The sequence below is a fragment of the Dermacentor andersoni genome, chromosome 4, assembly GCF_023375885.2.
Source record: "Dermacentor andersoni chromosome 4, qqDerAnde1_hic_scaffold, whole genome shotgun sequence".
Taxonomy (NCBI): domain Eukaryota; kingdom Metazoa; phylum Arthropoda; class Arachnida; order Ixodida; family Ixodidae; genus Dermacentor; species Dermacentor andersoni.
The window spans coordinates 90,637,515-90,660,965 of record NC_092817.1 but is presented as its reverse complement, the minus strand read 5'-3'; the positions used below and the strand labels follow the sequence as shown (position 1 = coordinate 90,660,965).

Here is a 23,451-nt window from a genome sequence, read left to right as displayed (position 1 = left end):
ACCTGACCGAAAGCTTCCTCTTAATGAATTATTCATGACAACACTGGATTCAGGCGACCGTCGCAATTAACTTATTTTGTAAGAGCTGCCATCGCTGCCTTTCTTCTTTTTTGGCTACATTCTGCACGTTTTGCCCACCATGGGATGACTCTTGCAGAAACCGCAAGAGGTGGTTAATGTACTTTGTTCTAGTGCCCCAGCAGAAGACAGAGAGCGCACATATTAGCCCCGTTCGAGGCTTAATGCAGATGCATACGCATAATGCGCATAGCATACGCCTTCCGACGCTATATAGGTGTCTGTTCGTCAATAACCTATTTCTGTGGACGAAGCACATTTATCGAACAATAATAGATTAGGTAACATTACACATATGTAATGTGTGCGCAATAAATTTATGTTGTTCAAAATTGTAATAACGCGCTCAGGAACATAAACTCGTCATGCTGTGTCCATAAATTTGGGCGTCGGCTGTAAAGATTCAAAATTGAACTTCTACAACATTGCTATGAAGCCGCCACTGACGTCTCCACCATCCATTGACGTGGCACTGCGGCGCCTAATTACTCGCTTAGACGTAATTTGCAGCGAAGCACGCTATGACGTAGGCAACTTTTTGTACTTTCTCTGCGCTATACGATCGCGTGTTCTGGGCCAGAAGAACTCCGAAAGCCCACCGTCCAGCGCATGATGTGCGCTTTTCCGTACGCTTACCGTGTCAGACGTTTTCACGCCCTTGCTGGAGCTCTGTATCCTCGACATTGAAGAGATACTTGCGAATGCCCAACATGTAGTTATCCCAGTACTGGCACCAGTCCAGCTTCCGAACGTCAATGTCGAACAACTGTATGAACAGCGACGTCATTATTACTGTTACAGAATGGCTGGAACGCTGTCACCCGCATATAGTCTATTGAACAGAACACCAATGGTACACTCAGTGCTTTTAGAAAAACGTCCACAAATTTTATCATATATTTTTTTCTTGGACATGGCTGACTTATTGTCTCCTAAAAGCATAGCCGTTATGAACAGCGACGTCATATTACTGTTACAGAATGGCTGGAACGCTGTCACCCACATATAGTCTATAGACCAGAACAATAATGGAACACTCAGTGCTTTTAGAAAAAAACGTCCATAAATTTTATCACATATTCTTTTTCTTGGACATCGCTGACTCATTGTCGCCTAAAAGCATAGCTGTTAGTGAGCCAGTAACGAAATGCCATATGTGAAAGTTTATCAGCTTTTTTTTTTTAGCATTCATATTGAAAGCTGCCTAGACGAAGATTTCGCAAACAGAAGGTTGCCCGAAACTTCTCCTATCCACATGGGAGCTGTCGAATTGATTCCTCCGCAAGAAATTTTCTCGTGTTATGCGACACTTCAATGACACTTTATTACCTCTTACTTTTTTTTTACATCCGCGGAAACATTTCTTGTAAAGCGCGCCAATAATAAGATGTCGTTGAGCACGTTGCACTGAACCGCACATACTGTAAAGGCAAAAGACAAACCCCGAGTAAGGATATACTGATATGTTACACCTAACGGGATCTCCCTCGCCGTTTGTTCGACGAAAAAAATAAACAGCGCCAGTTATTATGAAGAAAACTTCTAATAAACAACAAAGAAACGTAGACATTGGGTTGCTTCCGCACTCCGGCAAACATTTGCGACAGTTCTGCGTGTTCAAGGAAAAACAAAGATGCATCGGGAATTCAGAGTACATTTAGGGATCGCTTGCGTCTGTCTTCGGAATGCAGACGATGACCTCACTCCTACAGCCTTTTCGAGGCGTGGTGGTTCTGGGGTACGATGCGTTGAAGACGCTCCTCATACAGCGCCGTGAACATTCTTTTTTACCAAAGGTGTATTTCTTCGTATGCGTGGTCAAGAAACCCTTGCTAAGGGTTTGCATAGGCTATCATTTTAAAGCGAAGCTTTCATTGCGGAGCAGGACGGGTTTCGATGATGTGGTCGCTGGATGGATTGGGTTACCGTGGATGTTACCTTTCTTCGTTACTCGGGTTACGTTAGAGGTAGCATTAAAAATGAACTTTGCTAATAATCGTAAGTCGGTATACGCATACACGAGTACGTTGACTGATACTCGCTCGACAGCCATTTCACAGGCATGAGGTGGAGCCTTAGGGAGTCACGTAGGGTGGGAATGGACGCTAGTGTGAGCACAACAGGCGTGAGTGTTGGTTAACTCAAGTACGAAGGAAATCCAGTGATGGTGATTTTGAGTGGAAGTGAGTATGAACGTGAGCGGTTGCCGGTCAGTGTGAGTAAACGTACGTATGGGAGTGAGTGGGCGCCGACGAGAGTACGAGTCAGAATGTGTGGTGGTAAGTGTGAATTGAAGTTACTATGAACGCGTGTGAATGTTGGTGAGTTTGAGTGGGCGTGACTAGGAAGGTGAGTGAGTGCCCACGAGTGTGAGCGAGAACATAGCTTGCGAAAATATTTGCTTGTCAACTGAGGTCAAAGAGCGCGAATAAAACAAGGACACGAGGAAACAAATACCACAGACAAGCACTGGTATTTGTTTCCTAGTGTCCTTGTTTTATTCCATGCTGTTTAACCTCAGTTCTAAATGTGAACCAACTAGCCGTCATCAAGATTAGTGAGTTTGAATGAGCATCCTTTCCTGCTGACTTATGAGCGTATGGCGGGTTTAGATCCTGAGGTCGGTGGTGGTTGTTAGAAAGGGGAGAAGAGGGCGCTGGTGGTGAGGAGAGTGAGATAAGGGGCGCTGTGAGGAGGAAGCGGGAGGAGAGGTAGTAACACGTGCTCATTGGATAGCACAAGCAGGACGTCACCAGGTGGCAGCAGCGGCGGAGTGGAAAAAGTACGCACACTTGTGGTTGCATGGTGCACCGGTATTCCATTGACCGTGGCACTAGAGTTGAATGCATGCACTGTTGGAATCGGAAGCTTCGCTGACATCAATTCCGACAGTGCGCGCAATCTGCATCTAGGGCATCCCTTCACTCAACACTTCTCCTCGACTCAATGGATGGATGGATGGATGGATGGATGGATGGATGGATGGATGGATGGATGGATGGATGGATGGATGGACGGACGGACGGACGGACGGACGGACGGACGGACGGACGCACGGACGGACGGATGGATGGATGGATGGGATGGACCTTTAAATCGAATCGGACGATGGCACACGCCACCTAGCCGTGACTAGATAAGGAAGCTCATCTTAAAACCACCCCTCGAGAGTAGTGGTCACTGCGCTCCATTAACCATGACCTCCAAGTGGCGCGCGCTGTACAGCGCGCTTCGCCGAATCTCGGAGGCCATGCATTGATGCTACAACGCAATTCTTGAGAAGTGTAGCGCGTTCTAAAGTCGAAAAATGGCGCTGTGCTCAGCTCGGTGCTGTGGACGAAAAGATTCGAGTTAAGGATCGTTTGAGATATGAGGTAAGTAAGTTAGCAGTGGAAGCTGCCGTCAAGTTAACTTTTTAAGCAAAAGCCACAGAATGGAGAGCCCACCTGCTTGTCTGTTGGAGACATATCGTTCATCAGTTCCATGACGTTGTCTGATCGGAATAGCCAGCTGTTGGTGGTGTAAAAGCTCGTAGCGTCCATGCCACTTATAGCCTTGCGATACTTGGCAACAAAGCTGAAATGACGAACCAATAAAAGGAAAAGTGTTATTGTTTTTCCAAGTTTATTTGCTAAATTCTAGGCTCTATTGACGGTCATGACGTGTTTTTCGTGTATGCCATAATTCCAGACGCATGTGTTTTTGGCGTATGGATAACATGTCGCAGATAAAATACACACAATTTATGGGAGCCGTACTTCAAGGACAATGCACTCATCATACCCCCTTTCATTATTGAATAAAAGTTTTCCTTCTTTTGAAAACAAAACGTTGCTTTTCTGAGTATCCACTGATTCAAAGGCGCTCTTTCGTAGTAAATTCTTTATCTAAATTTTCATTATCATCATCCGAGTCAAAATAAGTACCGCCCTAGAAATCCCCCAGTTCTCCAAAAATGAAACGAGAGCAGTGAAGTTTGCGACTGATTAAAGGAATCACGAAGTTGGTAATATCTGTGACAAAATATGAAATTTTATTGTGAGAGAACTCACTATTCCAAAATCACAGTCAATAGGAAATTCGCAGACCAAAACAAAATATAGAAAGCGAACGCTATGCGCCACAAGTGCATCTGTTTGAGTAGGTTCTCGCAGCGCATATTCCGTCACACGAAACCTCTGATACATATTAGGCAGCCGGTGTACTTACATTGGCTAACCTCCCTCTCTTTCCTTCCTATTTCTCTCTCTCTGCTACATGAACGCCTGCTACGTGAACTTCGAGACCCAGAAAACAGTAGACTGCAGTTCTCTACACGACTAAACTTGCAAAATCCTGAAAATATCGCTTTTTTGGGCCTTCTATGTCTCGAACACTTCCGCACTTTAGTTTAAATGGCAAGGTGAGGCGCAAGTTCGGCCCCCTGCATGTCGGAGCTAAAATGACGCAGGTGGGTAGAGCAGGTGGGAGAATGCGTGGCATGGTGGCTCCAGCGCCAGGTAACCTGCAAAATTTCGTTACCCCTGCGAGAGCATAAGACCCGCTAAAAGGGATACAAGTACAGGTCGAAAATCTCCTCCTCCTACCCATCCCCGAATCATCAGAACTTTCAGTGCTCCCACACCCTCCCCACCGAAATTTAAGGACAACCGCAACGGCCGCAACGAAATGTTGGGTCGCATAAGAAGCCTAGTTTAGGATAATGTAGATACAGGGGAGCCTACCTGCAACATTTTACATCTGAAGTACAAGCGCGAAGGGTCACGAAAAGATCGCGAAAATAACTGTCTCTTATACAAAACTGGAAAAAGAAAAACTTCGCCATTACCCCTCACCGGAAGTGACGCATGACCTCGGCACGACCTAGGCTGTGCCTGCGGCTATCTGTGTCACACTAAATATCTCGGAGACAACCCATACTGGGACTTAAGCCATAGCCTTAACCACCAGCTGTGCGCGTCGTCCGCTTAGTTGATGTTTAAAGGCAGCTAATAGGAAAATCAAACAATAGCTAGCCCTGTGGTTTTGCGAACTTCAGTGGTAAGTGCCTTGTACAATTTACACCTTAGCTTATATCTCCCTTACGCAAATGATTACGTTAGAAGTTGCCTCATACAATTTGCCGATACGGTAAAGAATTGATAACTAAGATAGCCAAAATAAACTCGCTGTGCAATTGCCCTCTATCAAGACCCGGCTAGCACGATACGTCACTGCCTAAAGCAGGCCGAATGTTAGGAAAGATCCAGAGGATGCCGACTTGATGCGACTGGTCCCGTCCACATTTGATCGCAAATCAAATTTGGCACCTTATTCATAAACAGCGTCGTTAACTCGCCTGGAATTTTCGGCGTAAAGCAGAACAGTGCGACGACGAGGATGAGCGTTGCCACTGCAGGCGAACTGTAGTCTTTCGAGGAGCGCAAGTAAACTGCTCCACCCCAGTGCCATTTGTACACTGTTTTTCGCAGCCGATGCAGGGAAGACTAACTGCGGCGACGGGTTTCAACTGGGCGCGAGAAGCTGCACAGGATTTTTGGAACGCAATATCACTTGCCCTTGTGTGTGGAAGCACTCCACGCTTAACTACGCCTATTACCGCTTTGTTATATTCTTTATCATTATCACGTCGCTGACACTCTAACAAATAATGATTAATGTCAAGAAGACATCGAAGTTTTCATGAATGTCTCACATAGGTTATTCTTTCTTTTTTTAGCGCCACCAAATTTTTAAAACTTGCCTATGGCAGATAGCACAATTCTAACCATACTTCTAAATTACTAGATGAGTCGGCCCTTAGTTCTGCAGGAAATCTAAACGCTTAATTGAATAAGTAGTAGTAATAGTAGTAGTAGTAGTAGCAGTAGTAGTAGTAGTAGTAGCAGTAGTAGTAGTAGAAGTAGTAGTAGTAGTAGTAGTAGTAGTAGTAGTAGTAGTAGTAGTAGTAGTAGTAGTAGTAGTAGTAGTAGTAGTAGTAGAAGTAAAAGTAGCAGTTTATTTTCCAGGTTCAACTGGAGGGGTTTCTAGCAAAAAGCTGATGACTATGTCCAGAAAACCCCTACAAGCAGCAGCACACGAGTGGTATGGAAATCATACACACATACTATAGTTACAGTCAATAAAGAGAAAACATTCACCAGTTATACATACAGAGCCTAATAATCATTGCACAAAATTTAAACAATAAAATCGAAAATAGAAACGCTCAAATGGCCATACAAATGTTCAGAATTAAATAATAGGAATAATCAAGCAAAACATCAAAAAGACATAAAATCACATTTCAACAAAATATTTCCGCGGCTCAGCTTTGGCATATCCTATTGTGTGTTTATACGTGTTTAGAACATGGGGCAGGTTGTAAGAGATTTGTAATTTATAATTAGTGCGAAAACGTGGTATATTCCATGTATTAATAGTTCTTGTGTGTATATTAGCACGACACACGTCTAAAGATGCCAGAGTCGAATAAAAATCGGCAATGGATGCCGTCGAAAAATTCATTTTTTGTAACAACTTAAAGTGATAAAAATGGTTTACCCGGACAATGTTATGTGCTTCAAAAGCATACTTGGAGGTAGTTGTACTATCAACATTAGCGATTCTTCGAACAATTTTCTTTTGCAGTACGAGAACCTTATTTATGTTTGTTTTGGTCATTGTGGCCCATACTGAATTGCCGTAGTTAAGGTGTGAAAAGAAGTGCGTAATAAACTTGTAATTTACATTTCAAATGTAAAGTTTCACGTCATCGCGACAGAACCCCGCAGACAGAAGAGAGTTTCTTGCAGACAAAGTCAGTATGGGCATCCCAGTTTAAATAACAGGAAAAATATACTCCAAGTATCTTCTGTACTTCAACTATTTCTATTTGGTGATCTTCAATGTGAAGCATGCAATGCGGTATTATCGGTTTGTTTCTTGCGCGAAATATTATAGCCTTGGATTTGCAGGATTAATTCTTAACTTATTCATCCTTGACCACCGAGACAATTTAATTAGCAGGTCGATCATTACATTTAACCATTATATCGTTAAGGTTAGGGCCTGAAAGAAGTAGTGTGCTATCATCCGCGTATATCGCAATATCAATGGAAGGATCTATGCTTACAATATTATTTATGTACGTATTGAACAAAAGGGGTCCCAATATGCTCCCTTGTGGGACACCACAACAGATAGGTAAAAGGGATGAAAGTTCATTATCTAAAGACACCGGCTGGCTTCTGTTTTGGAGATATCCTTCAAGCAATGTGAGTGGTATACCATGGATTCCGTACATCTTAAGTTTGTTAACAAGAATCGTATAATTTAAGCAGTCAAAAGCCTTACTAAAATCAAGGAAAAGGCCCACCGTATACAAGTTCTTATTAATATTGTTCAAAATTATTTCCTTCATTGTTAATAACGCTGTTTCTGTAGATTTACCAGTTCTTAAACCAAATTGTGACTCAGATATTACCTTACGTTACCCCCCTTTAAATATTACAGATACTTTTGCAGTTTTCATTACGTTGGGAAGAACCCCGCACTCAAATGCAAGATTGTAGATGTGTGAAATCAAGGGACAAATTATGGGTAACACATATTTCAATGGTTTCATCTGCATGCTGTTGATATCTAAGGCTTTGCTGTTACTAATTCCCATGTACACGTTATATATATACTTACATTGTATATACATACATTATATACTTACATTATATACTTACATTATATAATTACATTGATTAACTTTCTAAATAATTACTTTACGATGCCTATTTCAATCTGCGAATTACAGCGGGTGAGTTCTCAAGGCGTACCCATTTATAACAAGTTCTGAGGACTGCACCAGTTTCTAGATAATAATTTTCAAAGTGTCCGACGAAATGCATTTGTGTTCCAGTTACTTTTGTGCTTCAATGCATAGAACTGCGTTTTCTTAAAGATAACTGAAACGCCAATGCATCTTGTCGGACACTTTGATAAATAATATATCGAAACTGGTGCTGTCCTGAGAATGCGTTCCAAGTGGATACGCCTCGCGAACCCTCTATACATATATTAATATATCTGCCGTAAAATAAATATTTAAGAAGCTAATTATTGTAATTAGGTTAATTCTTCAAATAATCATTTTGATTTGTCATAGAGGCAGTGGCCGCCTCATCGAGTAATTTAGAGCAAGGGCTACAATTTGGTGCGGCCAAAAAGAAGAACGAAAACAATATAACCCTTTCAGAGACCTCGAGGGCTTGCAAAACCAACCTAGCTTTCTTCCCAGTTAACCGCAAGGCGAGGTCTCCAAAGAATGCAGGCACGTAACACCGAAAGAACAGGCTCAGACGATACAAGACTTTGCTGGTGGTCACCATGACGCCGGGGGCGCGTACCACATTCGGCAAGGGGAATTGCACCGTAATCCTTTTTACTTGCGCCAGCACCTCACCCCATGTGTGCGTTTGAAAGGCGCTACTGGTACAGTTGTACACCTTCAGCTGCGTTGGCCTGCGAAAAGAAATGGATTTTCGTGATGTGCAATTCTACACGCACGCACGCACGCACGCGCGCGCACACACACACACACACGCGCGCGCGCGCAGAAAAAAAAAGATAAGGTGAAGCGCGCAGGAAAAAATGCGCGATTCATGGCAGTGTATGTGATTGAAAAACGCCGGCGTGAGCCGAAGGTTATGATGCGGTAAATAGGGCAGCATTTTCATGACCGCTGGGAATTTCTCCGCTTCAAAGAATCCGTTTAAGACGAGGAGCACTACATGCCATACTGCTTTCGTCAGTATACATGAGTCCAAGCAACTGCGCGAATGGGACTTGAAGGGCCGGTTTACGCTCGAGCCGCCCATCGCCGCAAGCCGCACCGCACGCGTGCGGTCGCGCGGAAGATTGCACGTATCAAACACTTGTGCACAAATTTCGGTTTACAGTGTGTAAGGTATACACTGTGCACACAGTGTAAATGGTAATTTGTGCACAAGTGCTGGATACGTGCAATTTTTCGCACGACCGCAAGCGTTCGGTGCGGCTTGCGGCGATGGGCGGCTCAAGCGTAAATCGTCCCGAAGAATGAATGCCCTGCCATGGCTCTGCTAGCCATGGCTAGCATAACGCCCTGCCACGTTATAATGCCCTGCCACGTTATGCTAGCCATGGCTGCAGCATAACGTGTTCACTATCTTCTTTACTGGACTACAAAACATTACCCTTTGTGCATGTATGACATCAGAAACACAGACAGCACATGCTTTGTTAATTGCTGTCTTTTTACGTCCAGGATAGACAACGAGCGCTACCTAGTGGTGGATGCGAGAGTTCGTGCGACTGAACGCGATTTTTTATTTCAAAGCTGACGCAGGCGCCCAGAATCTCTTAACTTCATCCAGTTCCTTTGTACTGAGGAAAGATTACAAATAAGGGCCATTTTAAAGGTCATTTCACTCCTCTAATTCCATTAATGTCTTATCGTCTGCCCCACCGAGTGGCCGATACCGGCGACAGCAGGACTCAGAAATCGCTTGAGTCTATGGTGAAAAGGAAAACGATAAACAATTTAAGATATCGGGGCAAAATATGGCCTCCCATTCCTGTGCCTCAGCAGCGGAGACACCTTCTATATATATATATGTATACGTTCCTATAAGACCCCTTCTACATGATATTTAATAATAATAACAATAATAATAATAATAATAGCATTATTATTATTATTATTATTATTATTGTTATTATTATTATTATTATTATTCGGAAACCACCGGAAACAGAAGCTAGTAGATCCGAACACGTAAGAAATTTATGAAATATTTTGCACAAAAAGAGGACGTTAGTACGACTACGTGTGAAGCTAAGTGAAGGAAGTGTAGGACGATTATTCAGACTTGAAACGTCGTTAGGGCGTGAGCTCAGAAAAAGCTGTTAATACGTATACCCATAAACGTTTTCTTTACGTGCCTAACAACAACGTTATTTGAATTGCTTGTGTCAATACACACCACTGAGGCATATTCAAGTGAAGGGAGACAGTAGGATGTCAACAATTTGAGGACAGGAAGTGGGGTTCGTAAATCTCTTGAAAGTACAGGCGGAACCGAGCGCACGCAGACCACTTGATGCGACGCGTTTAGAGTGCCGAGAAGGTTAACGTACTATCAAAAAGCACACCGAGGTCGCTTATTTCAACAACTTTCGTCAACACTGCATGGTCAATAGAGTAAGGAAAGAACGTATTGTTGGTTTTACGCGAATAGGACAAAACTCTGGTTTTCGAATAATTTAGAGGGAATCCATTTAACGGGTACCATTCAGAGAAGGAGGGTTGGTCGCACTGCAGAGCGCGGCGGTCCTCGATACTGTCTTCTTCCTGAATTATTTTGATGTCGTCAGCGTAAAGAATAAACTAAGACTGCTAGATTGCTGAGGAAATGTCACTGATGAACATTAAGATGAGAAGCGGACCTAACACGGAAGCTTAATTGGGGCACACCGCTAGATTCCGTATAGGCGAAATCCGTATAGGCGAAAGAGGAATGATCATTGACGCTAACAAAGCAGTACCTATCGATAAGATAGTTGCTGAGCAGAGCTACAATAGCAGCTTCAACGCCGTATTGGGCAGGCTTCTTGAGTAGTAAGGGATGATTGATAAGGTCGAAGGCTTCGATGAGGTGTCAGTGCACAACATCAACTTGCCTCTTCACGGGCGTGGAAATCTGCACCACATAGCTGACAAGCTTGGTTGTTGTTGAGCAACCAGAAAAAAATCCATGCTGGTTTGTAACAAGAAGATTTTTACGTTAAACAGCAATAAACTATGAATAGCTAATTCAAGAACTTTGGAAACCGCAGAGAGAAGAGAAACCTGCCACTAATTTGCGACATCCATTTTGGAGCCTTATGAAAAACAGAAGAATTCGAGTGGTTTCCCAAGCATGCGTGAAAGGGGTATTATTCATGCTTCTATCAAATATTGATGCCATCACAGGTACAACGATATTGCCGTAGGCTTTAATAATGGCGGTCGGGCCGCAGTACAAAGAAGGCCTCATACGCCTGAGGCATTCGCTGATGAAATTCTTATCAAAGAGTACTGAGCTGGGAATTACAGCGGAAAACTGTGGCGCTGGTGGATAGTACTATGAGATGACGGTTTATATATATATAAAAAATGAACAGTGAAATAATAATAATAATAATAATAATAATAATAATACGCACTAACTTATAGTTGTACGACCAAATATGTTACATAGTCATTATTACTATATTATTAGCATAAGTGTACCGTGTTAGTTTATTTACACAAGTGGCCTCATTTTTCAAAGATATATTTTGTTACCAATTTTACTATCGTTTATGGCATCTTAATTTTACGTGTCCTCTACAGTCTTTCACATTATACTACACAGAAGTCTGAACTGTATGTTCTCACTTTGCCACGCATGACGTATGATCTTGCACGCTAAGCAACAAATGAAGTCTCTTCCGGATTACATTGATTGATAAAGAAAAATTTCAATTAAGACGTGCACATTGCATGTTTAGGCTACCACTTTTACTAGGTTGATTGACTAGCAAGCTGTAGACCGTCAGGCGAAGGCCGCAATGCAGAAAATTTTCTTGAGGGCTCGCTAGTTACAGGCCATTTAGTTGTTAAACAGCATCATAAATATGGCATAATGTTTCAAAACAGAATGCTCTCCCTGAACGAACAGCCTAACGGCACAATAATTACCTTGTTGAGGCTACCTTCCAGGCAACGCAAATAAGTGTATTGGCGACGACGTCCACGGGAATAAGGTCGGCGACGCAGTCTTTAGAAAGTAACAATGACGGCAGCAAGCCCATGCCTATCTGAAAAAGTATAGGGGAAAACAGTGGCACCTTAGCATCTCACTAACGAACCTGTGAATGTGTCACTGTCTTTTTGTATGCAAACATTGCAAATGTAAGATCGCAGATAAGACATGACGAAATGTTTGATTTCCACTCACCGACACGACGATTCCTGTGCAGGCCTTGTAATTGTCTATCCACCCCTTTAAAGAAAGAAGCAGATTGTTTCAATAGCCTCGCCCGGACGGAGCATATTTTATGCCCATTGTGAAAGCTCCAGTTAGCAGCTCCTAACTGCTAAGTTAAAGTTAAGTTAAAGCTTTGCTAAGTAAAAGCAAAGCTAGCACACACATTGCTCGCGATGTCGTGTCTACGACACCGTGGTCATTACGTGTCACAACATTCTTCACTAATCAGACGAGAAAAATTCGTAGTTATATGCAAATCGCATTAACTGGCACGCCAAAGACAATCAAGTTATACGGCCTTCTGAAGTTGTACAGTTCCGTTCTGTCACTGCACCAAATTGATCCGTGACTGTACAAACGCTTCATTATATCCTGTGCGATTCTTTCGTTGTACCCGAGTCCTTTAAGACATTTCACTGCATGAGAACTTTGTACTTTTACACTCTCAGCTATATCTCACGCATGCTCCCGTATTGCGCGCCGGCTATACCCCGCCGGCTTTTCTTTATACAATGCGCCTGCACATGCATCGTCGGTCCCGACCACCCTGCCACACGTAGTCGTCACCCCCGCCGCTGTCGCTTCTGCACGAAATCCGCTGCGGAATTCCCATATATAGGAGTACAGTTGTGGCCTTTTTAGAACATTTTTCATATTATTCAGCGCATCATCTTGAAACAGCGGCAGAAGGCTAAACGCGCACACAAGAGCTACTTACTCCCCTGTTTTTGTCCTGGTCTCGAGTGTGTGCGCTAACTATACTAGCTGGCTCCCCTAAAAATCTGAAACTATTCGGCATACTGAACGCTTACCGGGTATGGCTCCTTCCACGATGCAGTAACAATAGAGGGCCTGACGATAGCAAGGGGAAGCTCTCTTTGTTTATCCAGCAGAAGAGACTCAGCGACAGCCTTGCTCAAAGCGTAATTATTCGGCTGGCCAAACTGAAGCTCGCTCATAGATTCCACAACCTTCTCACTTAAAGACCTGCCATTGAGAAAGCGACACGTCCCATGAATAACACGGGCACTGACATGTGCCGGACGCCTATATATTGAAGCAGTCAGTCAGGCAGTCATTACTTGGGCGACAAGTCATATTGACACTATTAGCTAATTTCAACAATTAGCATTTTTTGGCAAAGTAAGTGTCTGTTTGTGTTTGAATTGCAACTTCAATTTCATGCGTTATGCAATCCTCGAAAAAATAACTAACAAGCTTCGCATTCCAAGTACGTTATGATTGTCTTGCAATGCGTAAGCAACAATTTCTCTTTTTATTTTTAGTACGTATGCTGACAAATCCTAGTAATCAGTTGTAAGCGAATTCATCCTTAAAATATAATCCATATATTGCTTGAATCCTTAAATATCGCCTGGCAGTTTAAATGACACTTCATTCTTAAGCTACCGTCATCCTAACGTATTTCTTAGTTCCGAATTCGTATTACTACCATTCATTTATTCTTCTAGCACGAGCAGACATTACAGCATACTAAAGCGGATTTTTCTTATGTTAATTGGGAAACGGCTGTGGTCAATAATACTTACTCAGTGATTGCGATAAGGCTTTCTGCGTCTATAGGAGCTGGGTACACCATTTCCTGCACTTCTCTTCTGCTCCAGTTACTGTATGCAGTTGACACGTGAACAAATGCCTGTAAATGAAGCGGCGATGCTTTTAGGGGTTGCATAATAGCCAAGCACATCTGGTAAAAGGCCCAGCACGACCTCCATTAGACTTTTTTACTCCTGAACACTGAAACTTCCGAATATTGTCGTAGCATGGCAAATTCCAGCGAGTGAACTACATTGGAATAAGAACTTTCCAACGTCGCTGTAGGCACGCCACGGCGAATGAGGAAAATTCACATTAGTTACAGACATTTTTCACCGACTTCGTTTGCTCACTAAGGAACTAGGTGACACTTCCGGCTCGCCATGCCACTTCTTGCCTCAAGACCCGTCGTGGTACTTCAGCGGCAGCTGCTTTCCAGCCGGGGTGGCCGCAATCTGATAGGGCTACAATGGAAGTGCGCTCCTGTACTTACATTAGCGTAGACGTGAAACAACACAAGCTGGTCGTAATGAATCCGGAGATACCAGCCGTAGTTGCTTAGTGGCTATGGTGTTGGGCTACTGAGCACGAGGTCGCGGGATCAAATCCCGGCCACGGCGGCCGCACTTCGATGGGGGCGAAATGCGAGAACACCAGTGTACTTAGATTTAGGTGCGCGTTAATGAACCCCAGGTGACCCAAATTTCTGGAGTACCTCCCACTACGGCGTGCCTCGAAATCAGGTCGTGGTTTTGGCACGTAAAAGACCAGGATTTAATTTTTCATGCGGAGGCGCCCACCACGGGATGCCGTCAAGACCGTGTGTCGCTTTGGGAAGTTGCATCCCATCGTTTGATGGATGCGATTTCTTGCCTCTAAGCAAATAGCACTGTGGTTTAATTTGTGCAATCTCGCATTCTTACGTGGATATTTGTGGTTTTAAAGGGTGGCTAGCTCGTGGTATTTCCTGAGGATGGCGAAGAAGCATCGAAAAAAGTGCTGAAAGACGTTTTGCTAACTCTGCTCCGAGTGCAGCTTCTGTCCTGTATGTGTTGTGTGTCCACAACGTCGGAAAGAAATATCAACCCACCAGCTGCCTGAAATGAAAGAGCTTTGACATAGCAGAAAATTTGTGGGATGATTTTTATTGAAGGCAAAGTTGTTAGAAAAGAAAGTATGGTGGCCAAATAGGACGGCAAAATTTGTCGGCACACGGTTGTGCTCGAAAACATTTTTTTGAAGGTATCAACAACTGTACACCCCCCCCCCCCCCCCCACCTCACTACAACTGACTAAGACTGCCTCATTTGGTTTCGCACGTAATAAATGTAATTGTAAGGGCATTTTATAAGGGCCTTGTTAAGCATGCCGACCATAGGGTAGTTTGCATTGGTTGCATATATATGTCCGAAGTTGGTCGCTTGGTCTCGAGCAACAACGTAAACAGCGCTTGTGTCTCGTCCTTGTTACTTTGTGGATGCATGTGTTTGCGCTGTTACAATTTTTAAGTATGCACCAACTCGCCCAGAAAGAAGTTTTAATGAACGTAAACGAGTAACGAGCGATAGTACTTCTTTTCTACAAGCTGTTGCGAACACTTTACGAAATTCCTGTTCTAAGTATGGATCGTCGAAGAGCGAGAAATAGTGAGGCTGATTTAATTCGGCAACAGAAAGTATGTGCCCCGGAATACAGTTTCTTATGGCCCTGCCCTGTGCGCACACCGTACGGTGGTGCGCGTATGGACAAGGCCTAATGAGCTCTGAAGGATGGATAGGCGACATTCGCATGTGCTCTGAAAGCTTTTTCCTAAAGCTTCGTGTTGTGCAACCAGTCAGTGTCGACGAAAGCCGCAGGAACAGCGGCTTGCTGTGCAGCACATGTATTAGGCGTTTCCATCGTAAACAGAGGCAATGGAGGCAGGCTTAGCCAAGCAATGGAAGCGTCAACACGTGATCAAACACTGCGGCGCCTACGGAAGCGTGGTGAAAAACGCCCGTGAGAACAGTCACATGATGTAAAGTTATAGAAGGATCCAACTCATGAGCCGAGGAGCGATGGTAGTGGTGGTAGGGATGAAGAAGTGCACGACTGGGAGTATAGACTAAATTCAGCCTCCTATACAAGGCGCCGCAAATCTTACTCGCCGCTTAAGGGATATGGTAGGAAAGCGAGGATATAATGAGATGAAATTATGTGAAATAAAAAAAAATGAAATGACGAGAGAAGACTTGTCGCGACATTGCAAATATATCGTTATCTGTAGAGAGCGCAAGATGACTTACACAAAGGTTTGGCATTTGCCTACAGATGTTTACCATGCTCCGTGTACCCATGACATTCAGCTGGACCATTCGCCTGAAAAATATTGAAGTTGAAATTTCGAGGTTCAGAGTTCTGCGGCCACAACATTTGTCGAAAAACTTGCAGGACGCTAATGGGAAACCTATGCAGTTAAGCTTGAAGGAATGCAAAATAATTATAAAACACCAATATGCTTTCTGTTTATATATGCTGCTCAACAAGCATTGTTCTTTCAGCAATACTTAAGGCGTAAATATAGTTGAAAAGCAACAAAAAAAAATACGCGACCTTTGATAAATGCACATGGTCGCCTTAGTGTAAAGTCCATCGAAATTTTTGTTGTTGCAAATAGAGAAGGTGCTCCTCCTACCCACACAGCGTTTACTAGTCGAAAGAGGTTACCTTGGAACGAGCTTTAGTTTTACTGTTACTGATCGGCATAGCTACTGCGACGAAGCATGCGTTATAGAAAAAGAGACGTCATCTTTTCCCTGCCAGTATAAAATTTCTTCACTCACTTTAGCGAGTCATGAAACCTGACTGTGGCCGCGAGGTGGAAAACGACCGACACTTCTGCGATTATGGTGGCCATGTCAGCTTTACTTAGTCCCAGGTCTGGCAGCGCCAAGTCCCCTCTTACTGCTGTTACTTTGCTACGGGCGTCTGGAACGTCCCGCTTAAGTCGTTGAAGGACCTTGGCAGGAAAAAAAGAAAAGTGAATGGAACACGCTGATACGAATGGCAACATTGTGTTTTACTTGTACCACGACCTGCTCCTGCATTTGAGAGTGAATTCGCGCAAAGAACACTTTGACGTGTTCTCCCCCCCCCCCCCCAAAAAAAAAGTGCAATTACACGATTCAGTGACTTGCCCTTGCATCGTTATTTATTGATTTACGCACACTTCTACAGCATCTTATGTCAAAGTTTATCTGAGATACTTTGGTTCTGGTTTAGGGTCATTAGTTTACTAATTAAAAACTATATTAGCAAATTTTTAATTACCTGATTATGCATTTCAATTTCTTGCGCAAATAATGTCCGTCTCTAAGAGTAGACCAGCTCATGGGCGAGAATTGTGCTATCTGCTGCAGGCATTTTCGAAAGTGTTCGCTGAAACGCCCTGTATATACACCGGCAACCGACGCGGTCTGTCTCTGTGACCACATGACTTTTTGTACCATCTCCGTCGAAGGTTCGCTCATCGGAGCGCATGGCAGAAGTCACCAAAATCACCGCACTGACTGGCAGTGGGCCAGTGCCGTCAGCGCACTCGCAGAGGGAGGGGCAGTGTGGGAACGCTGGCGTGATGAGTGGCATCGAAGCCAGCTATAGAAGAAGACGATGACGAAAGCGCGAGCAGTGGCACGAGCGCGTCTCTGTGACCACGTGACTTTTTGTGCAATCTCCAGCCACGCCGCCGGATTTTCCGCTTCATGAGCCATATAATGATATAGCAATAAAACAGGGCGTAACAAACGTTTAGTAGAAAAAGCTCAGTTTAAGCACGTATACGTATGACCCGACGGTGCAATGACTTGGTAGTCGTTGCGGCTATGAAAGTGCGTTGCTTGCTATCATTTGCAATCATCAGATCGAAGTGACACAAATATTTTCGCCACTTCAGAGACACTCCCGAAAAAATGAAGAGAGCAAAGAAAAAAGGTCAACCGATGAAAAACAATGCCGCAGTTTTCGCTCTAAAGGCGAAGCATCGCTTACAATAGACAATTATTAGACAGTTCTACGAAGTAAGGATACATTTATCGGCCATATAAACTTGCAAATATTTACTTCCTAACTAAATTAATAAGCAAGGTGTCACGCGCGCGCAGGCAAAAAAAAAGGAAACACATCTCACACGATGACCGCGGAACTTGTCAAACGCTGGCGTAAGGAAGAGCAGCAGCAACAGCGAACGAGTTGTCATTCGTGCTATCTCTCGCTTCGAGGCGAACTAAGCGGCGAGAATCTCGCACGCACGAAGCCATCAGCCTTCGTCGTGCCAAGGCTCTGTACCCACCAAAAATAGCTTTCAAGATAGAGCCCGCGCGGCCGTGCTCAGCCGCGCCATATGCAGCCGCCGACAGAGTATAACTTTGTTATTTGTTAATAGCAGAGAGACTTAAGTCAAATTGAATGTGCCCAGGTACATTTGGTTCAGCAACACTAACGTATGCTATTTTGACAGTGGTAAAAACTGCACTTGCAATAGCAACCTTCCTTCCTTCATCATCATCATCATCATCATCGTCGTCGTCGTCGTCGTCATCATCATCATCATCATCATCATCATCCTGTTTTATGTCCACTGCAGGACGAAGGCCTCTCCCTGCGATCTTCAATTACCCTGTGCCAACCGATTCCAACTAGCAGCCGCGAATTTCCTAATTTCATCGCTCCACCTAGCCTTTTGTCGTTCTCGATTGCACTTTCCTTCTCTTGGTACCCATTCTGTAATCCTAATGGACCAACGGTTATCTAACCGGCGCATTACATGACCTGCCCAGCTCCATTTTTCCCTCTTGATGTCAATTAGAATATCGTCTATACCCGTTTGCTCACTGATCCAAAGCGCTCTCTTTCTGTCTCTTAACGTTGTGCCTAGCAATCTTCGTTCCATCGCTCTTTACGCGGTCCTTAACTTGTTCTCAAGCTTCCTTGTCAGTCTCCAAGTCTCTGCCCGATATGTCAGCACTGGTAAAATGCACTGATTGTACACCTTCCTTTTCAACGATAATGGTAAGCTTCCAGTCAGAACCTGGCAATGTCTGCCGTATGCGATCCAACCCATTTTTATTCTTCTGTAAATTTCCTTCTCATGATCAGTGTTCCCTGTGATTAATTGACCTAGGTAAACCTACTCCTTCACAGACTCTAGAGGCCGACTGGAGATCCTGAACTCTTGTTCCTTTGCCCGGCTATTCCTTCGCCCGGTTGCCCGGCTATATATAGCCGGACAACCTTATTTGCACCACATATATTTCAGCGTGAGTTCGAGTGAGCACATCACGTTACTTTGTGGTCTAATTTCTCTGACCATCAAAAGAAAAAAAAAAGTTCGGCAGCGTGTTACATTCCTTTGGCACGTGAAGGCGAAAGACTGCTGCACACGTGGTAATGCATTAAGTTATACGACTGGAGTGGCCAGACATCTTGCAACGTATGGCGACGAAGTGGGTCTGTGCCCTTGGCGCGAGCGAGTGTCGGCCTGGCTCTCTGGCTCCGCTGTAAATAGCCTGTAAATAGCTTCTTTCGTCTGTGTATTTCCACACGTAACAATATTTAAGCATGTGTATGAAGGTGCTTAATTTGGAGTTAAGCATCGACACTTGCTTTGACCAGGACAAGGTTCAGTCAGTCATCACTCCTAGAAATCTGTGGTGCGTTACGTACGGCATGGCGGCGCCGTTAATCGTAATCTGGTAGCGGTGCATCGCCTTGCGGGTAAAAGCAAGGGCCGCACACTTCGCAGGTGCCAATTGCAGACCTCGCTGCTGCAAATACATCAAGGTGACCGACGCTGCACGTTGCAATTGTTTAGTTAAGTGCTTCAATTCATGCCACCAGTAATAGTAAGAAAAGGCGTACTGGCGCAAACATCCTGCCTGCTTCATGTCATTCGCACTTGTTCACAGCTGCGTATGGTATTCGCGGAATGCGTTTTTCCACCTAGCCTGATGGGGCTTCAGGGCCCCTGTAAAGCGCGCTCTGACATCACCGTCGAAGTTCACCAAGCGGATCTTTCACAGCTGCCGCGATCACGTTACGCAAGCTCTGTCGAAGCACTGGCACCACTTGGTAGCAAAAAAATTTTACCAGCTGTCAACGACGTCATTGAGGGGCAGCTGCTTGCGCATTCTATGCCGCTCAGCTGCCTTCTACAGCACAATAAGAAACATCCACCCTGGGCTGTTTTTGGAAGCATAAACAGAATAGAAACATGACTAGGTTGTGTGCGACGTAACAAGATATTGCAGTGGCACCCTAGTGAAAACCCCCCACCTGCCGACCCAGGAAGTCGAATAGGGGAAAATACGTCGTCTGAGGCGGAACCTCGCCGTCATAGGCTGCCAAACAATGCACAGTAAGGGAGCTGCGACTTTAAAGACTGCAAGGAGCCTGGAAGCTATCTGAAGCCTGTATGACTTCTGAGAAGCTACGACGGAGATGTGAGGCCTCTCGTCAATACGCTTCACATGGGCATTTCAAGACGGCCGTCACATGAATACTTATTTCTTCAATACCATAAGGACCCACTTGAGTTGCGTGCATGTATGATTGCGTGTGCGTGTGTGCGTGCGTGTGCGTGCGTGTGCGTGTGTGTATGCGTGCGTGTGCGTGTGTGTATGCGTGTGCGTGCGTGCGCGCGTGTGTGTGTGTGTGTGTGTGTGTGTGTGTGTGTGTGTGTGTGTGTGTGTGTGTGTGTGTGTGCGTGTGTGTGTGTGTCAGCACACTGGTCCTCAAACATGGTTTTCAAGTTTTCTCACGCGAACCGTGACTGGATACAGTAACACATCAAATGGTTTTATCAACTGTGTACTGTTAATCTGCCTTCTTGAAACAATAGCTGCAGAGATCAACTTCACAAATGCAGTAGCCGTCACATGAATGGCTTCGCGCTAGAAGCCAAAAAGCACTGTAAACCAAGAAAAAAAGAACACGTGCAAATAAGGGCGTATCAGCAGTTTTCGCCCAGTCTCTATTATTTCTGATATCTTATCGTTTACTTCATTTTTTCTAGCATAAGTTATTAATTGAAAGTTCACCTTTGTACACACTCATTAGGTACTTACTATTTGCCACTACATGTTGCGTACTCATAGGCGTTCTAGCATTCACAGCATACACAACTCTTGCTGAATACACAAGAGCGGAATGATCGAGCAGGCATTCCCACGTAGCTGCATATCTTCTCTATCCGTGAAATAACTTCATTTTACTGAAATTGCGAGCAGATTACACACACTATATTTTTAAGAATCCAGCGGAAAGATATTACCTCCCACTGGAACAATTCCTCAATCCTCGCCTCGGGTTCCATACCACGCTTGCTCCGCACCAAAAGATATATCCGCTTTAAAGGGCAAGAGCGCAGTAATTTTTCGAGCAACACCTGGAATGTAGACACCAATTTCATTATTTCTTTCTGAGTAAGAATACTAAATTTTCTTTTTTAATTCGTAACGACATTACTAGGGAAATAAACTTGTCAAGTTTACCATTGAATCATTCTCAATTTTACGAAGGCTTGCAGACGCAGTGCCTGTGATTGTCTTTTACAACACACTGCGATATATTATGCACTGTGTATCATAATATAAGACTTCGATATCTTTCGCTGAAGGACTGCACTGTAACTTATTCATGGAAAGAAAAATTGGCATGAACAAAAATGCATTAGTATTACTTTCAAATCACAAACCTTGCGATGTTTATTTTTGTTTTTGTTTTCTTTTAGAGACAGCCATTTCTTTTTTCGTCATATAGGAAAGTTTTCATGAATAGCACGGGGATACGACAAATGCTTCAGTAAAGGTGAGCTCCTAAAACGAAAATTCGGAACAGTGCCTCAAAATTACCTTTAAATTAAATTCACAAGCGCATGGAGTAATGTTATCTTCAGCATTCATGCAGTTAGTTACCATATGATCCTGTATGTAAGTTGGTGCTAGGTGATGCTGCATGCTGGGTTGACTGATTTAATTACTGTGGATTGTAAATATAGGCAACAAGCAGAATATGTTGCTGGTTTCTTCACAACTCTAAATTACTGAATGAATGAAAGATGATCATTGGCTAAGTGAAACATCTCCGCTATTTAGCAGCTTGCCGCCACACGCAGGGTAGTCAATCGCAATTATGAAGTAAAGGAATAAGTACCTCATTTGTCGCAGTATGACGCGACTGTAGAAAAACGCCTTCTAATGTTCAGTCATTTTGCAGAACTTTAAATAAAAGAATACAGCAAAGAAAATTTAGTTCTCGTAGTTTTACAATATCATACAAAACCAATACATAATCAAAGCCTATACAAGTCTAAACACAAGATCACCCATGCGTATCTTATAAAAGAGAAGACAGCTCACCATTCCAATATCTCTCTTACGAAAATGGATTGTGCGCGACCTGGGCTCCATATACCATGAGAACGAATATTCTGACGTGTACGTGTTCGTGTACGTGACCTACTTGCAACGATATATGATTTAGCTACAGTGTACAATAAAAGCAATTACTTAATTTAAATAAATAAAACAAATACTTAATAATATAATAGGAGGATTGAACCCACTTGGGTTAGAATTTTCGTGTACATTTTTTTTGTGTGCACTGCAGCAAATTTTAGTCCTCGTAGAATAGAAGAGTACAAGAGACACATTTAAATCAATCAGTTGCGCATGTAGGCGGCCTCTAAAAAAATTCACAGACGATTACAATACTCCCTAATGCGAAATCTTAGCGCAGCTCTATACGTGTTTCCATTTCGCGATATATTGAGGCAAAGAATTTTAGAGAGACTTGTAGCAGAGACGGAAATCGTCGGAAACTTGATCTGTAAGTCAAGCGCGTCGGCTTTTATACATGACTCGTCGAAGGCTCCAGTGTAACCACGGGTGCCACCTGGCTTCCAGAAAGTACTACACAATTCGCCTCACGCGTACAATCAGCTTACAAAACAATCGCAAGCCATGACAACTGAAACAAGCGCGAACGAGACCAAACTAAGGAAACTAAACAAGCGCGAGCTGACGCGAGCAGACGATCGTACGAAACTAGTGGTACGGCTGGGACCAGATACAAGTACGTATCGAGTGGTCGAGCAAGTACGCACGTTACCGAAGGGGCCGCGCTTATTGGTTTCCGCCGTTCGCGGCTCGCGTCTTTCATCTGCCACTCCGAGTTCTCTTTTTCATCTTTCACTGTGCTCGTTCACTCGGTTACGCCACCGACGCCGACGCTCGCTGTAGGAATGGGCCATTGAGAGCTGCGCTCTAAAGCGCACCACTGTCGTCGACGGTGGCACGCTAATAAAGTAGGTCACGTTTCTGTTGGAGTCATTGGTACTTGCGTGTCATAGCTTTAAAGTGATTTGAAATAATCTACGATTTCCTCGAGTAGGCTTCCGACTTTCACGAAAGAAGGCTGGTAAAGTGCCAGCACCCACCTTTTCGTTCAATCCAGGAAGTAGACGAATGAGGGGGAAAGGCACGCAAAAGAGGTCTGTGTTCATGTGGCACGTACGTAGCGGTAGTTTTTAGAGCCAGAAACGCAAGAGCATGGTTGCAGAAATCTGCAGTGCGTTGACGACCTCAGCGGTCATGGCGTGAGTCCGAATGGCCACTTTCGGCAGAAAAGGTATGGATCTCACAAACTTTGCACACTTTCGCACCGGTGCGAATATCGTATTTTCTCACATAGTGCCTCAAGAGCTACTCACCTTCCCGACGAAACCTGTGCCTCCTGTGATAAACACTACACGATCCTG

General features: G+C 44.0%; 1 protein-coding gene across 1 annotated transcript; it reads right to left on the bottom strand.

The window, feature by feature from the left end:
- Positions 1–718: 718 nt before the first annotated feature.
- LOC126536457 (fatty acyl-CoA reductase 1-like) lies at positions 719–16,780 on the bottom strand. The gene is made up of 8 exons (XM_072287624.1): positions 16,481–16,780; positions 15,890–16,016; positions 13,652–13,836; positions 12,914–13,088; positions 10,771–10,847; positions 8,332–8,571; positions 3,525–3,654; positions 719–844 (listed from the first exon to the last, which is right to left on the bottom strand). The coding sequence occupies exons 1-8, from the start codon at positions 16,708–16,710 to the stop codon at positions 719–721; spliced, it is 1,290 nt and encodes a 429-aa protein (XP_072143725.1). The 5' UTR covers positions 16,711–16,780.
- Between the last annotated feature and the right edge of the window lie 6,671 nt (positions 16,781–23,451).

What these genes read in the sequence shown, in the direction of transcription:
- LOC126536457 (XM_072287624.1), bottom strand. Translation starts at nt 16,710, where the DNA reads ATGTTGCCATTCGTATCAGCGTGTTCCATTCACTTTTCTTTTTTTCCT. An exon ending in AGGTTTCATGACTCGCTAAA is followed by an intron (nt 16,017 to 16,480) that starts GTGAGTGAAGAA and finishes AATATTTTTCAG; the next exon opens with GCGAATGGTCCAGCTGAATG. An exon ending in ATTTCCACGCCCGTGAAGAG is followed by an intron (nt 8,572 to 10,770) that starts GCAAGTTGATGT and finishes TTCTTTTCGCAG; the next exon opens with GCCAACGCAGCTGAAGGTGT.